General features: G+C 41.6%; 1 protein-coding gene across 6 annotated transcripts in view; it reads left to right on the top strand.

Moving 5' to 3' along the window:
• PTK2 (protein tyrosine kinase 2) overlaps nt 1–17,712 on the top strand; it is a 251,006-nt gene that overhangs the window by 91,907 nt on the left and 141,387 nt on the right. For all 6 annotated transcript variants that reach the window (XM_081258095.1, XM_081258093.1, XM_081258091.1 and 3 more), the window contains one exon: nt 12,892–12,979. In XM_081258095.1, coding sequence (XP_081114221.1) covers nt 12,892–12,979 — 88 coding nt within the window. The remainder of the gene's footprint in view (nt 1–12,891; nt 12,980–17,712) is intronic.

Genomic DNA, 17,712 nt, shown 5'->3' with positions numbered 1-17,712 from the left:
ACTTATAGAACGGGGTTCTTCCACAGTGGTTCCCGTTTTTATAGATAATGCTGCAGAAGTAAAGATCATTGTAGAGTGAAGAGAGCGTGCAAATGTCAGTAACTTTCAGTTCAAGGATCTAAGCTGAGAAGATTAGAAAGATTTAAAAAAACAAACATGCTTAGGTGAGTAAATCTTTAGTCGAATAAAATCTTGACCCAGTTATGGTTTATCAAAGAAATATAGTTGTATTTTCAAATTTATCAAATAGCTGGAACCGAGCTAACAAAATAGTCCCTGAGAATATAGTTTGGTTGCTTTTCATCACCGGCTAGCAAAGATTTGACTTCCATCTATTTGGTCAATTAATTAAATAAGTGTTTAAAAACTAAGAATATCTAAAAGTTACTTGAAAATACCTCTAGGTATTTTTAATCAACACAACTTTGTTACCTTCTGAATTCATGCAGACATGTCAGAGGCAGCCTTCATTATAGCAACAGTTTTAGTGCTCAGTAAAGTGTTGAATGTAGATCCCTATGTATACAAGCTTTGCTTTTGTTCTTTTAAGCCAACTTATTTTACCCAATTTCAAGTAAAATTGAGTAAGCTATTTTTTTTAGTGGAGCCTGGATCTTCAAAAATAAGGAAGATTTGGCTGACCCTCTTCAAATGAAGGGTGATGAAGATGCTACTGCTAATACTGATGAAGATGATGACATTGATGTATTGTCACCATCGAGTGGCTTTTAGAAGCCAGGCACTGTGCCAGCTATGCGCTATTTATGATTTATATATTTGTAATTTGTAAACTGTATATTTCATTTACCCAAACCCTAGGAGGTAAAGACTTGTTATCCTTATTTTACAGATGAAAACAGAGGCACAACAAAATTGATTTAAGCTGCATTCACATAGATAGTTTGTGACGCAGTTTTGATTTGGATTTAGCGATCTGACTTTACGGTATATGGGTTTTTAAAATCAGCATGCCTGTCTCAGTGGGAATAATGTGATCTTCAAAACTCTGAGAGTGTAGCTAGGCTTATAAGATGAGTGAAGGTGCATGGATCATTGGTAGAGGCGATGAGAGAAGAAAATGTGATCAGAGATACCATTGATACATGTGTGGTATCGTCCAGAGTGTGAGGGTTAATACAGATTGTTCCAAAGTGTCATTGGGGAACAGGACGCTGTTAAATAACCAAGCAGATTTGAAAAAGAACAAAACAGAAGTTCTGGAAATCAATGGATAGATAAAGCAGCAGGTTAGATATAGCTGAAAACTTAGTAAACAAGAAGGTGGATCTGAGAAAATTTCCCCAAAACGTAGCACAGAGATGAACAGATGGAAATTATGAAAGCAGGTTTATGTAACATGGAGAATGAGAAGCTCAACCCTTTTCTAACAGGAACTCTGAAGAAGAGAATAAGAAGAATGAGGAAGAGGAAATAATCTGAAGAGAAAATAGCTGAAAACTTTCTAGAATCAGTGAGTGACGTGCATCCTTAAATGCAGGATTAACAAGTATCTCAAACAGGGCGAATAAAACTAAATGCAGGGCCTCCCTGGTGGCGCAGTGGTTGAGAGTCCGCCTGCCGATGCAGGGGATGCGGGTTCGTGCCCCGGTCCGGGAGGATCCCGTGTGCCGCGGAGCGGCTGGGCCCGTGGGCCATGGCCGCTGGGCCTGCGCGTCCGGAGCCTGTGCTCCGCGGCGGGAGAGGCCACAACAGTGAGAGGCCCGCATACCGCAAAAAAAAAAAAAAAAAAAAAAAAAAAAAAAAACTAAATGCATACTTCGGCAAATTATAGTAAAATAGTGTTGTACAAAAGAAAAAGAGGATGTTAAAAGCAAGCAGAGAAAAATTCAGACTTCTTACAGCATGATTGATGCCAAGACAATGGAGGGATTATACGTTCAAAGTGGTGGGAAAATATAACTGGCAGCCTATACTTGTTTGCACAGTTAAATTCCCTCAAGAACAGATATCGGCTAAATACGAGGGTAACAGCTCAAACATTAGAAATATAACTTAAATATGAGGATAAAAGCTCAAGCATTAGAAATATAACTTAAACTGTAGTTGGGTAAGTAGGTATTAGAGAAACGTAGGGATCAAAAAGAAGGAAAGAGATAGAGAAAAGGCATGGGAAAAAGGATAAATAGAAATCACGAATAAGGTGCAGGTATACTAACGGTGAATGGTCAGAGGTTATTAGAGTGTGATTAAAAAGTAAATTCTAGGGCTTCCCTGGTGGCGCAGTGGTTGAGAATCTGCCTGCTAATGCAGGGGACACGGGTTCGAGCCCTGGTCTGGGAAGATCCCACATGCCGCGGAGCAACTAGGCCTGTGAGCCACAACTACTGAGCCTGTGCGTCTGGAGCCTGTGCCCCGCAACAAGAGAGGCCGTGATAGTGAGAGGCCCGCACACTGCGATGAAGAGTGGCCCCCACTTGCCACAACTAGAAAAAGCCCTCGCACAGAAACAAAGACCCAACACAGCAAAAATAATTAATTAATTAATTAATAAACTCCTACCCCCAACATCTAAAAAAAAAAAAAGTAAATTCTAGCTCTCTGCTATTTATAGGCTGTATCCAAAACAGTGATGTTCAAACATTTTTCTTTGACTTACAGGAAGAAATGTGTTTTGCCTTGAGATTTAGTGCACGTATATCTGTTTGTGTATCTCAGAGCTATTTGTAAATAACGGACCTACATATTTCACAGAACATACTCAGCCTTATTATTTACACTAAAGTCTAAGGGTTTTCTCTTCAATGTCATTCTGTTTTGTTCTACTTAAGTAAAATAAATTAATAAATAAATAGTAAAAAAATTTTCCTACCTACTAATAAGTCCTGATTTTCAATTTGAATAACTCTCACATAAAACATGAGTACAAGTATACCAGACAAATAATAACCAGGAAAAAAAAAAGATGAGTATTATGCTAGTAGTATCCTGTGCAAAAAATTTTCAGGCAAACAAGAATTATTATGGATGTAGAGGGCAACTACATAGCAATAAAAGGCTCATTTCACCAAGAATTTAATAAGTATAGAAATAGATATAACTCTTAAACTTGTAAATTCCTAGACATTCCTCAAAATGTATAAAGCAAAACTAGTATTAAAGGAATAAAACTTACCTCTCCCAATAATTAAAAGGAAGAGCGCAAACAGTAGTAAGTAAACACTAGTTTTAAAATTATGTATCTAACTATTTTTTCTAATGTAGAAATATAGGATCCTGTACGCAACAGTATATTGAGCAATTTAAAAACACAACTCTACATAATTTACAGTTCGGGCTTCCCTGGTGGTGCAGTGGTTGAGAATCCGCCTGCCAGTGCAGGGGACATGGGTTCGAGCCCTGGTCCGGGAAGATCCCACATGCCGCGGAGCAGCTAAGCCCGTGTGCTGCAACTACTGAGCCTGTGCTCTAGAGCCCGTGAGCCACAACTACTGATCCCACATGCCACAACTGCTGAGCCTGCGCACATGGAGCCTGTGCTCTGCAACAAGAGAAGCCACCACAATGAGAAACCCGCGCGCCGCAATGAAGAGTAGCCCCCGCTTGCCACAACCAGAGAAAAGCCCACGCGCAGCAACGAAGACCCAACGCAGCCAGAAACAGTAAATAAATAAAATAAAATAATAAAATAAATAAATTTATTAAAAATAATAATACTAATTTATGGTTCAAAGGAAAAGGCCCAGCCTGCCGAGGGCCTGTCCCTTCGCCGTCCAGTCCACTCTCTGCAGTAGCTCACGGCCACAGTCACTTCCTTCTGTCTAAATACAGCTGGCCCTCAGCATCTGCAGGTTCCCTGGTTCCGCAGCCATGGATTCAACCAACTGCCGATACAAACTTCTGGGTGGGGGGGGGGATTCCAGAAAGTTCCAAAAAGCAAAACTTGAACTTGCTGTGCCAGCATCTATTTACATAGCACTTACATTGTATCAGGTACTATTATACGTAATCTAGAGATGCTTTCAAGTATACAAGAGGGTGTGTGCTGCTTACATATGCAGACTGTGCCAGTTTACGTGAGCATACGAGGATTTGGGTGTCTGTGGGGCATCCTGGAACAATTCCCCTGTGGATACCGAGTGTCCTTCCTTCATTTAGCCTCCTGTATACCAGACTCTTCTGGTGAAGGTTTTTTTTTTTTTTTTTTGCGGTACGCGGGCCTCTCACTGCTGTGGCCTCTCCCGTTGTGGAGCACAGGCTCCAGAGGCGCAGGCTCAGCGGCCATGGCTCACGGGCCCAGCCGCTCCGCGTCATGTGGGATCCTCCCGGACCGGGGCACGAACCCGTGTACCCTGCATTGGCAGGCGGACGCTCAACCACTGCGCCACCAGGGAAGCCCCTGGTGAAGGTTTTCCTCCTCTTTTAGTGACCATCACGGTCTGTCTTCTCCTGCTTAGCCTTGACGTTTGGGGCTGCTCCAGTGACCTCTTTTCCTCTTTCTGCCCACCTTAGACCTGCCTTTGGCATTAAATTCACTCTTTATTGGATAAATGCAGGAAACCAATGGACAGGTTATTGCAGTAACCCAGGAAAAAGTCACAGAAGACGATGGCTGTGGGGAGTAGTACTTGGAATGAGAAGCAGCTGTACTGAGATATGTTCCAGGTAGAGCTCACCGAATTTGCTAACAAATCTTTTCAACTGTAAACACCCGAGGACATGTGTAGGTCGTCCCCGCTCAGGAACTCCCGGGAGCCCCCGCCACCCCTGGAGCCCACTCTGAGTTGTGATTCCTTCTTGGTCCTCGTCTCCGTCTGCTGCTCCTCCCCTTCCTCCATTTGAGCGACTCTGGTCCCTTTGAAATGTTGGTTTTCTGTTTTCTTAGATACTCAGCGTAGGGTCTCATGTGATGGTTTCTTCTCTGTTGCCAGCCTTCTTGCTTGTTGAATACAGTAACCCTTCATCTCACTTCTCTTTCTGCCTTTGTCTTTCCCAACTTTTCACTTGCTTGACCTTGGCCACACTGGTGCTCTTACTGGCTCTTGAACAAACCAAGCGGATTGTTCCTGGTGCCTTTGAACTTGATGCTCAACTGCTGTGTGTACTCGTCTGCCATTTCCGGCTTGGCTTGGACCTCCCGTCGTTAGGGCAGGTGCTCCACTGTCACCTCCTCCCCAGGGCCTCTTCCAGCCTTTCTGTCCACAGAGCCCACTGCCCGCCTGGTACAGTCTCTCTCCCTCAGGGACTCCGTTGTATTCACTGCTCGGTTCTGGGCGTGCCAGGTATAGAGTAGGCAGCCAGTGAAAAATATTGTAAGTGGAAGTTGAATGAGTGATAATGAAATTATCAACTAGGAACTGAACAGGACTAGTTTATGTTAGTAACAGTCTTCATATTAACACGCTTCTTGCTGTGTGTCAGACATTGCCTGAGAGGCTTGATAACCTGCCCGTTGTCACACAGCTTAAATGGGTGGCAGAGTAGAAACTGGGTCCATGCACCAGCTCTTTCTTTATTCCTGTGTTAGGTATGTGACTACAAGAAACAGAACACTGACAATTTGCCGTACACCTGAAACTAACACAACACTGTAACTCAACTGTACTCCCTTAAAAATCTAAAAAATTGAAAAAAGAAGAAACAGAACATTGAGACCTCCTCTCTCAGTCCATGGGTGGACACGTGAGGGTAACTGCAGCTCTGGCTTTAGTTCTGAGAAGTAGGGTGTTCATATTCAAATGAAAGTGCCAAGATTCATCAGAATAATTGGATATTAGTTTCCATTCCTGTGGGGTTTTTGAACACAGATTTTTCTTTTTTGCAGTATCTGCTATAGTATCTTTTCATATTGTTAAATAAACCTGAGATCTAAACTTGTTTAATGGAGTCTTCAGTTCTTTTAAGACCTCTGTAAGCAGCTGCAGCACACACATTTGGTCGTAACTGTCTCAGGCAGGATGGCCTTACAGAGATGTCATGACGTGTCATTGGGGAAAGGAAAGGCTGATTTGATAAATGGCTATCCTCGTAGGAAGAATAACAACAAAATTAGATCCTACCTTGAACAATACACAGAAATCCACCTGAGATGGATTAAGTTTAAAAAAAAGAGAGAGAGAGAGAGAAAGCTTAATGGAAAATATAGTTGAATGTGTGTTTGGCCCTAGAGTAGGAAGTTCTTCTTAATACTCCAAAAACGTTCACTCTGAAAGACAAGAATAATAAATTTGACTTTAATGAGGTGAAAACATTCTGTTTATCAAAAGATGTATTTTCAAAACTGCAGGAATAGTAATTCCCTGGTGGTCTGGTGGTTAGGACTCTGTGCTTTCACTACTGAGGGTGCGGGTTCAGTCCCTGGTCAGGGAACTAAGATCCCACAAGCCATGAGGTACGGCCAAAAAAAAAAAAAAAGTGCAGAAACAAGTTGCAACTAGGAGAAGATATTCTACTCATCAATATGAGAAGATATTCTACTGATCAATATGAAGTCTCAAATTGGCATGAGACGATGAGCTATGTTCATAAAAGAGAAGACAAGTTTGACTAGTAATCACAGGAAGACACTGTCATCTTTCTCAGTGCTCAGGGAAGTACGAATCTAGGCCATTAGATTCCATCTTACACTGTCTGGTTGGCAAAAAGTAAGTTGTCTGACAGAATTAATAGCAGGAGAGGTTATGGATCTGACAGGATCTTGCCTGCCCTGCTGGGGAGAATGCAAATTGGTAAAACCATTTGGGAAGATGGCATAACATCCTCATGACATACCCTGCTATCCTGCTGTTCCACTTCAAGTTCTGTCCTCGAGACACTCTTGCATTTCTCTCCTAGGCTTGAGACCCAAGAATGTTCGTAGAATAACCAGTGATGGTTAAGTCAGTTGCAGAATATTCACAGTGGAATGTTACACTAGTCAAAATGAATGATCAGGACTTGCAACAGTGTGGATAAATCTTAGACACATACCACTGTGTGACAAAGGGCAGTCCGAGGATAACTGTGAATGCACTAAACAGCAATACCATTGAGGTGCACGCATCCAAGTGGTTACTTTTGGGGGTGGGGTGGGGTGGTGCGCCATGCGGCTTGCAGGATCTTAGTTCCCCAAGCAGGGACTGAAGCCGGGCTCTGGCACGGAGAGCGTGGAGTCTTGACCACTGGACCGCCAGGGAATTCCCTAAAATGGTTACTTGTTATGTGAATTTTACCTCAGTTAAAAAACAAAAACTCCCGGGAGATGACATACAGCGTGATACACTTTTACAAAGTAAAAAGAAAAATAAACCTAAGAATATTGCTGGGAGCACATCAGATGGGTAAGACAATATTGAACATGTACATAAAGGGTCGGGGGAGATGCTCTGTCTAGAGCCTCTGTGGGGAGAGCACCCTGCCCCCTCCCGTCCTCTTCAGGGCCCTCAGGGACTCGTGTGGAATCCTCGGGTCCTGCGGCAGAGCCCGAGGCCACTGCGCTGCATGCACAGGCACGGGCCCTGCTTCCTTCCCAGTCTTTCAGGGAGCAGGCACTTGCTCATCTGTCCCCGGGGTCCTGGGAGATCTCGGTTAGGTAGATGGTGTTTGCTAGGATCTTGAGTCAGCCAAAAAAGTTTGAATTTCAGCACCATGCCTAGTTTATAGTGTAGCAAAAGGTATCATGCCGTTTTGAGAGATTTCTACCAAACAGATTTAAACTTTAAAGTTTTGCACCTAGATAATTAAATTCTAGTTAAATTTTGATAACTAAATTTTGGTTATCTGGAATCACCTACATGGACTGGTCTGACTTCTGAGCAGGTTAATCAGATATTAAATGGCCCCGTCCTTTTGGTGTAGGATTCAGGGCTTTGAGAGCCAGGTCTGAGAGGAGGCTCTCTTGGCATTTGAGAGAGAATTGTGGGGCTTCTGCAGAGCAGTGAAAAAGAAAGTCCTTTTCATCTTATCAGATGTGGTTCACGTTCTCCTGCTCACGGCTGTTGAGCAGGTCCTTGCTCTGCAAAGGGATGATTTTTTTTTTTTTTTCAGACCTTTGCAGGAAAAAAGAGGTCTTTTATGTAGAGGAAAGGTTTCCCTTTTCAAAGATGACAAAAGAAAATGACTAATGATAGCTTAGGAAGTTTTAGATTGTATTTTGATAGTTTTCTATGTTATCTTGAAACGACATTCCGTGTGCCTATACCTTAATTTGAAAAGCTAGTCTTTCATGATAACACTGAATTCAACAAGCGTCCTTTAGAAGATTCAAAGTAGTAAGAGAGTAAATAGAGGAACATTCTGACAAGTTTGGAAGTGACCCCTTTAAAAAACAGGATGGACTCCCAAATTTGCTGATTTATTAATTGAACATTTATTGGATGCTTCTGCACCAGACGCTGACAGCACCAAGATGAACAGATTTCTGGCCGGTCTGTGGCTACACAAAACTGATGTTTATTGACCAGGCTGGTTCAAAACTCGTTCTGGTGGTTATTTGTTACCACAGCTACAGAACAGTCAGTCTTAGGTACGTGAGAATTTCTTTTTATTCTCAATATGTATCAAAAGTTGCAAAAATAGTACACAGAAATCCTGTGTATCCTTCAGTCAGCTTCGCTAAATATTAAAATCTTACTTAAACATAGTCCAGATATTGAAACCAGGAACTTAACATTGTTACAATACTATTAACTAATCTACAGACGTCATCAAATTTCACAGTTGTCCCTCCTCTGGCCCAGGATCCAGATCAGAGCACTGTGTGTCTCAGTGTCCTGTTGCCTTGGGTCTTCTCTAATCTGGGACAGGCCCTCAGGTTGTCTTTGTCCTTGATGACCTTGACCCTTTTGAAGAACACTGGCTGGTTGTACCGTGTTCCTCAATTTGGGTTTGTCTGGTTTTTTTTTTTTTTTTTTTTTTTTTTTCATGATTATATTGAGCTTATGCATTTGGGAAGAGCACCACAGTCAAGATGTTGGTTTTCTCACTGCATTTTAGCAGGAAGTCTTCGATGATGCTATGACTCATTTTACTGGCGGTTTTAACTTGGATCGTTTGATGTAAGGTGGTGGCCAGGTTTCTCTGTTATAAAGTTATTATTTTTCCCTTTGTAGTTAAGTAATGTCTTCGGGGGAAGTACAGAGACTGTGCGTATACTCTGTTTCTCATTGTATTTTCACCCACTAATCTCAGCATCATTGGTGATTCTTTTTTGCAGTATTCATTACTGTAATTTTTGCCAAATGGTGAGTTTCTGTTTCTATCCTTCCTTCTGAGTTTTTAAATTGGAAGTCTATTGTAAGAAAGAGCTCTCCACACCACATTGCTTATGAGGGTCATCTGTGTAGTTTCGTGAAATTGTACTTTTGTTTATTTCACTACCCACAGCCTGGCCAGCTAATCCTTCTCCTATCAGGGTTATCAAATCTTCATCCAGCTCAACTTTTCAAAAACATTTCCTGCCCCTCCCCATCAATAGTCCGTTAGCATGTGGGTATCTTGGTGCTCATAGTTGGAGGTAAGACTGAGGAAGTTAGTTGTTGGTGGCATTAATATTAATACATTACTTAGTAGAAGCAAAAGGATGGTTTTATTTGGGGCATGTTGTAGTCAGCCGCTGCTCAGAAATCCATGGAGTGGCCTAGAGCAGAGACATGGAAACGTGTCAGGACACAGCCAGGCTCTTAGAAGAGCAGCAGAAGTATGAGGAAAACGGTGGGTTTCACGGAGGAGAAGGGAGTGGCGATGCTGGCACGAGTTGGCCGGTAGGCTGCGGGCTTCAGGTGCTGCGGTTTAAGGACTGGGGTGAGGTGTTTGGACTGGAATTAAAGTGGGAGGCCTTGAGCCAAGTTTCCGTAGGGTTGTGAGGGGGAATATGCTAGACACTAGTGGGCTGAAGCAGGGACCCAAACCCTTAATACGATCTAAAAACCTTGCCCACCCCCATGACCAAGATCAACTTACATTCCTCTCTGTTTCTAAGCACAGGTGCCTTCTCTTAGTTTCATTCTGCCTCTGGGCATTCAGGCACATTGAAGTGGAATCCCAGGTCTGCCTCCTAATAGCTGTGGGACCTTGGCAAAATTACCTAATTCCCAAAATTCTTTTCTCCCCCATCTATGAAAATTGGGTGAAATAGTAACCTGGTCACTATTTCTGGCCAGTCCCCTCCTGGCCTCCCTTTGGTCCCTGTTGTCTGCTCTACCTAGTACCACCTGGCTAGGCCTCAGTAATGTGATGTTACTGCTCTGGCCACAGTGCCCCTGGTGCTTCCTTTCTCACTGGGATGTGCGCCACCACCATGATCAGCAGGGTCCTGTGAGATCTGCCGGCTCCTGACCCCACACCTCCCGGAAGCCCTGTTACTCACTGCCCTCGGTCAGTGGGCTATAGCTGCATTTGCCCCCAAGCACCCTCTGGCCTCAGGGCCTTTACAACAGTTTCCTCCCTGCACATAACTGCATAACTCCCTTCCTTACTTCCTTTAGATCTTCCTTCCGGTATCACTGAGTCAGAGTGACCTTCACCAATTCCCTTTATAAAATAGTACTTCATCATTTGTCACTCCCCTTATTTGGCTTATTTGCCTTTATCACATTACCTACCACCTCAGGGATACTATGTGTTTGCTGTCTGGCTTCCATCACGAAAATAGAGACTTTGTGAAGGCTGGTACTTTGTGCCTGTTTGATTCACTAATGTCTTCCCAGCCTCTTGTGTCTGTAGATGGTTAGTGCCGAAGTAAATCTTTGTTGAGTAGTGACTGATGAGGTAGATAAACCGTCAAGATGGTTATGGTGGTGTGCAGTGACAGCTCATTCACTTCTCCTGGCATCCTGATGAGGAAGTTGAGGCACAGAGAGGTGATGGCAGACAGTGAGCAAGTGATGGAGCCAGAATTCCGGCGCAGGCGGTCTTGATCCAGAGCCCACATTCTTTCTGCTTCCGTGGGGTTGTTGCTGATGAACAGAAGTCATCTGGTTAAAATGCTTATCACAATTTCTGTCATATCCTGAGTAGTCCCTAAACGTTAGTTGATGTCATCATCAGGATGCTGGATGTTAAGAGCGTGGAGGTGGAGCCAGGCTGCCAAATGTTTGACTTTTGAACCAGTTTTTTTTTTTTTTTTAATCATTAAAATGGAGTAACATTAATACCAAAGCCTCCTGCAGCCTGTTTGATCCTGGAGCTTCCAGCCTGGGAACTGGTTGCTTGCTTTTGCCAGCATCGTTCTCCTGGTCTGCTGAATGTGAATAAGTACACTTTTGTTCTTTGATTATTATGTTGATTAAGAGAATAAGGTGCCTGGTAAGTCCTAAACTCAAAATAAATGAAACCTATTGTGCTTCTATAAGTAGTTGCCCAATGTAAAATATCTGCAGTAAGTTATTGGAACTCCTTCAGAGAACAGAAGTACAATGGAACCTCATTGTTTGGCAATTGTGTATTTTAATAAGACGGACACTTAAAAATCTCAGCAGAACTTGTGTATGTGTATCTTGCATTTTTTCTACCCTTAATTGAACCAAAAGAATTGTCCTGATTACTTTGCGTTATTTTCCCTGTGAGCCTAATACATTTTTAAAAGATCAGTTTATGAAACTCTTAGAAAAAATTCATATCTTTATAACCTTTGTGTAGGCAAATATTTTATAAACAAAACACTAAGATAATTTATTAAAAAGAAGAGGAATAAATAGGACTGCATAAAAATCACAAACTTTCTTCCTCAAAAGATACTGTTAAAATAAAAAGATTTTAAAAATAACTCTTAAAAGGTACCATTAAAATAGTGAAAGGCAAGCCATAGAGTGGGAGAGGATATTCACTAAGTCTAACAAAGGCCTTACGTCCAGAACATGTAAAGAATACCTACAAATCAGTGGCAGGGTGCGGGGGGGTGGGGGACACGACACAGACGACTCAGTAAAAAAGGGACAAAAGCTTTAACAGACACTTCACAAAAGAAGATAACCAAAAATGGTCAATTATCAAATGAAGAATCGCCCATTTGTGTTAGTCATCAAGGAAGTACTAATTAAAACCACTGTGTACTCTTGCTGTAAATATCAGAGGTCCTAAAATGAAACGGTTAGAAGTACCAAGTAGAGGTGAGGAATAGTGGAACCAGAATACCCCGTGCTGCTTGTGGGAGTGCACGTTGGTGCAGCTCTTTACCTTACTCTTTGGTAATATCTGCGCTGCCTAATGTGTGTGTTCGTTAGGATCCAGTGATGATGCTCCTGGTCTACATCCAGCAGAGATGTGTACATATGTTCACCAAAAGGCATGCATGTGAGTGTTCCTACGGGTGGACACACACACAGAATGAGGCACAGGGAGAGCATTCTGGTGAAATTCATTTGTTTTGACCATTCTTGAAGTTTGGCTTCCTGAGCAAAATTACTTTTTTAGAGGAAGATAAAGAGTGCTCGTAGCATTATTCTTAATAGCCCCAAGGTGGAAACTACTCAAATGGCCATCACAGTAATGTGGATGAATGATTGTGGTCTATCATACAGTGCAGGACTGCCAGCTATGAGCAAACTGCAGTTACTTGATAGGGGGGAGTCTCACGAGCATATTGGTGAGTGAAAGAAGCCAGACACACGAGAGTACATCCTGTGTGCCTCCAGGCATGCAGAGCTCACCTCTGGGGAGCGGAAGGTGGTGCTGCCCTTGGGCACTGGGGCTGGAGGGACTCCTGGGCGCCCTCTGGGCTTCTCATTATGCTCCGTCTCCTGCAGAGTCCTCGGGCTGTAGCATATACTCACAGGCACGTTTTTTGTGCTGAAAAAGCAAACATTCACATTGACAGATTAATTGATTATATTTTAACTTATTTTAAAAATAATATTTCAGAGTAATTGGCAGTGCCATACTCAAAATACTATTGTAGACTATGAATTGAGAAAATGACTTATTTCTAATTGCTTTATTTTGTTAATTATTTTTTAGATATGAATTGAGAATTCGTTATTTGCCAAAAGGATTTCTAAACCAGTTTACTGAAGACAAGCCAACTCTGAATTTCTTCTATCAACAGGTACAGGAGGATGCTTTAATAACACTTTTTTTCTTTGTTTCTTTGAATCCTATTTATTTCATGGTTTTATTTTAGAATTAGATTAAACCTAACATTTGGGAGAATATAAATTTGTCACCGTAGGGCAGTGAGATTCTTATAATTAGTAAGAAATTATGAATTGTTGACACTGAATTTTTGTATGCTTGGGCAGGTCTTAAAAGATACTTATTTTAAGTAGAGACAGGAAGTCCTAAGTGACACAACCACTGTTCTGTCTTTAATTCAAGTGTAATTATCATGCCTGAATATCAACAAATTTGTCAGATGTTTATTCAGAGCCAACTATACCCATATAATCTCAATAACACTTTGCACAACAAAGCAGCAGAATTGACTTTTTTACACTAAAAGGAGCTTTCTTTTTACCCCTTATTAGTTAGACAATAAATACTTGTGGCATAAATGAACCAGTTTTCCAGTCAAATAAATGTTACTTGTAAGTATTTGTGAAGAGTTCAAAAAGAGTCTAATGAATATCAGCGAGACATTTGTACATACAATTTTGCAATTAAACATGCTGGGGAATTTTTTATTTTAATAAAATTATTCATTAACTGTCTATTCGGGGTCAAGAATGCAGAAATTAATGACATAATCTGTACTTCTAAATTCCTCAGTCTAGTGGATTTCCTGTAAACAGCACCTTTGTGTTCAGTCCTGTGCTGTTTGTAAGCGCAAATGGTGTGGCCGTGCCTGGACGGAGGTGCTAACACAGGGGAGGTTTGGGGTCCAGGTGGCTCCCCTGCAAACTGTCCTTTAACGCAGCGGTCCCCAACATTTTTGGCACCATTTTGGTGAAGGAGGGGACAGGGTTTAGTTAGCGGATGTATTTATATTGTATTCTTCTCTCTCGTAGATGATCTATATCACTGGTATCTATATCTATATCTATGACTCCTTTAGTGACATTGATTTCCAGGATGCATGAGACGGGCCTAAATAGCTCCCAGTTATTCCTTTTTATAATTTCTAGGCTAACCTAAAAGTTGGCAACTTTTATGTTCCTTTCACGCTGTTACTAGGTTGTCCTACTTTTTCCTGTTGGAAGACCTTGCTTCTATGTATATGATTAAAAGCTAGCACACGTACCAGTGTATCCCAGATTTCCTCTTACTAATAGGACGTATCTTACTGCAGTCTGTGATTCGGGTGAGTGGCCTCTATAAAGCCCGAGAGGTGTGAGGTGTCGTTAGCCCGCATACTGTGCCTGTTCTGCATCTCACAGCTCTGTGGCTCCAGGTGCCTCCCTTAGTGTCTTCACATGTAGGTAAATAACACCTCCTGCATAGGGTCTTTATGTTGATTAAGTGAGGTCTGATTGTCTACCATATACCTGCCCAATAACACCTGGAATTTCAGTCTGTACACAGTACCAGGCTTTTGAGGATTCAGCGTTTCCACTTGGGTGTCACAATACAATTGTGAGCTGCACACTGTGGGATGGGACACACCTCTTCCTTCCCATGTGCTCTGTATGCAAACCTTCCAGCCCCTCCACCTCACCTGCTGCTTTCATCCATTTCTAGAATTTCTCTTCTTTTCCGCCTATCCCCTTTTAAATTTTTTAAAATTGTTAAATCTTATATTACAGTTTTAGAAAGTCCAGAAAATATTCTAAAACATCACTTAAATTATCTCTGTCCTAATAATTACTTTCATTTTGTGTATGCTTTTATAATATCCTACCAAGTACTTGTAATTTAAGGGAAATAGTGGTGTGGTCATAGTAACACCTCTTTCCCGTGTTGATGGCCGGTGTTACTGCTTATTCAGGCCTATAACTAGTGAACTGCGGCTCTGTTCATGGGTATGGAAGTTGTGATGATAAACACTATTGTTTAAAACAGGCCATATAAAAAATAAAGAGTGTAATATAGTTCCGTTTATGTGAGAAAAATGTTCATTTATTTTACCCTCATCTGACAAAGTTTTAGAAATAATATGATTTTTGCATTGCTGCTTTGGCAAGTAATTTTATATTTATTTGACTTCTTGTGATAATCTTTCAGTGCAGAGTCTGTCCTGGTCTGTGCATGGAAGTTCTAGAACTAGAATTTATTTAGTTATTTCGAGAACTATTAGAGGTGATCCTACCCAGGCAGTACCCAACTTGGGAACAGATTTAATTTCACTGTTGAAAAATCAGTTAGGAATTCAGAACTTCCTCCTATTTAAACAAACATGCCAAAAAAAAAGTATAAATGAAAAATTGGCCCTTCAGCTATTTATAGCCAAAGTCTTTTGAACTGAGAATGCAGCTGAAATACCTGTAAGAACTTGTGTGTGGAAATTTTCACCAAATTCTGAGAGAAATTATTTTATAAGGGCCTCAGAATTTGATGACACCCATTATTTAATTTTAAAGTTATTTAATATTTGATGCAAATATGTTAAGATGCATACACATATGCATACATCTGATTTCACTGAATTCCAAGCTAAATTGATGCACTTTTAAGGGGCTCAGGTTTTGATGACATGTTTAGATTCTGTAACATCTGATACATGTGTTCTTTAGTAAGGTGTGATACTTAGTAATAAAATGAATACCTCTGACCCCGCTGCCTAGAGGAAGAGAACATGCCTGATGTTTCCTGGCCCCATGTCCCTGTGACGCCCCCCCATCCCAACCCCTTCACTCCAGGCAGACAGCCATGGTCCTGAATTGTGTGTTTATCATTCTCTTACTTTTGTTTGCTGGTTGTCACGTTTTACAGCATACGTGTGCACATCTCAATTCTGGCCTTAGGATAGAAGCTGACTCTAGCTCTCCCCTGAGCCCTCTGCATTCCGTCATTAGTTTGAGTAGGTTTCTTGGTTTGGTTTTGTTCGTTTGTTATTCAGCTCATAGAAGCTTTTCAGAAGACTTTAAAAAATATTTTATTCAGCTTTTTTAGTTGTTTTCAGTGAGCACTGTGGCCAGGACATTGGGTCCACTGTGTTGGTAGAAATGGAAGTGATCACATAGGGCTTTAAAATTTTATCCCTTTTGGTTCATTTCCACGATAATTTGCACTGTGGTTAGAGACTGTGGTTCATTTGAACTCGTTGTTCAGACTTCTTGGGCTTGTTTCGTCATCTTGCATGTTGAGATTTTGCCAGGGGTACACCTTTCTTGAGTGAACGTGTCTCCTCTGGCTGTGCAGTGAGCTCGGTAGATAACCGTCAGTTTGAGATTGTTCATTGTGCTGTTCGTAGCTCCTGCATCTCTGTTCTCTCTTCCTGCTTGAAGGACGGTGTTGCTGGGAGAACCGCGGTTCTGGTTCAGAACCACATGGGAGTCGTTCTCCCTCAGAACTTCGGCGGTGTTCTCTGCTGTGTATGATCCCTGTGGCTGCTGTTGAGAAATGGCTGTCGTAGTCTGTTTTGTAGGTCATCTGTCTCCTCTCTCTGGGTGGCTTTAAGATCCTTACTTGTCCTCAGTGTTTTGCAGTTTTATTACAAACTAGGTGGGATTCCCACTTATTTTTCCTGCTTGATCTGTGTTGTGTGGCCAGGACCTCTGGGTTCCTGTCGTTTTAATCGGTCCTGGAGATGCCTTCGTTGGCGTCTGCTCAGATACCGCCTTTTCTCCCTTCTTAGTTATTCCTTCTGAGATTTCAGTTGAGATCTCCATCAGAACTTCTTAGACTGTATCTACTGACGCCTCTTCATTGTTCTCAACTCCTGTCTCCCTGAGATCTGGATTCACATAAATCTCTCAGAGCACCAGCCCTCCTCAGCTGTGGCCAATTTGATGTCTAGTGCATTTGTTGGATTTTTATTTATTTTTTAAGTTTTATCTCTCCCCCCACCCCCCGTTCTTCAGTCTGCCGGGCCATCTTTTATGGCCCTTAGTATTAACTAATTTTTCTGCCCCCTCCTTTTTTTTTTTAATCATTTCCGATGGGGTTGATGTCTCTATTCTGAATCCGAATTGTGACATCCGGAGTCTGTGGGCTTTACATCTGTTGGTAGTGACCTACACTGACTCTTATTCACAGCGGCTTGTTTTTCTTGCATGTTTGTTATGAGCCTAGCATTTTGTTGACCTTCATGTGCGGGAATCTTGAGGGTCTACACTGGGAAATAGTGCATACTCTTGAGTGCTATCTGTTATTTCTGTTTTAGAAGAATCAGTATTTTTATTACTTTGGTTCTGTTACCAGGATAGAAGCAAAAGAATTATGTTTAGATTTCCTCTATACTAGTTCCATCCCATGAAAGGGAAAGAAAACTTATAATAAACTACCTTAATTTTATTATTCCTTAGTTTGAAATTTCACCCAAGCCCACTACTCATCATGCCCCTTGTTTGGATGGAGTCATGAGGAAAACAACATGTCAGTGGGTGTATTGAGCATTGGGTTCCTGGTGGGAGATGATTCTGTGGATGCACATAGTTTCATTCAAAGATGTCCTGAATGTGACTACCAGTGTGACACGCCACTAAATGTTTTTGACCCATTTTAGAATATCCTGAAAGATATTAATCAGCACACTCTAAAAATAAACTAGAACCTTGTTATAACCCTATTCACTGTAGAGCAGGCGTCTAAAAAAATAATTTTGATGCCAAAGCTAACGGCTTATTGTAAAGCAAGAAAAGTATGTTTTGCCTTGAAGTTGAATTTTGCCTTTGCCATATAACATTTTATTCTTCTTTATCTCTCTGATTTGTTAAAGGTGTATTTGATCGGCAACCTTTTGTA

This window comes from Mesoplodon bidens (genome assembly GCF_964165515.1).
Source record: "Mesoplodon bidens genome assembly, chromosome: 16".
Taxonomy (NCBI): Eukaryota; Metazoa; Chordata; class Mammalia; order Artiodactyla; family Ziphiidae; genus Mesoplodon; species Mesoplodon bidens.
The sequence above is the reverse complement of the archived record's forward strand: the minus strand, read 5'-3'. Positions and strand labels throughout refer to the sequence as shown.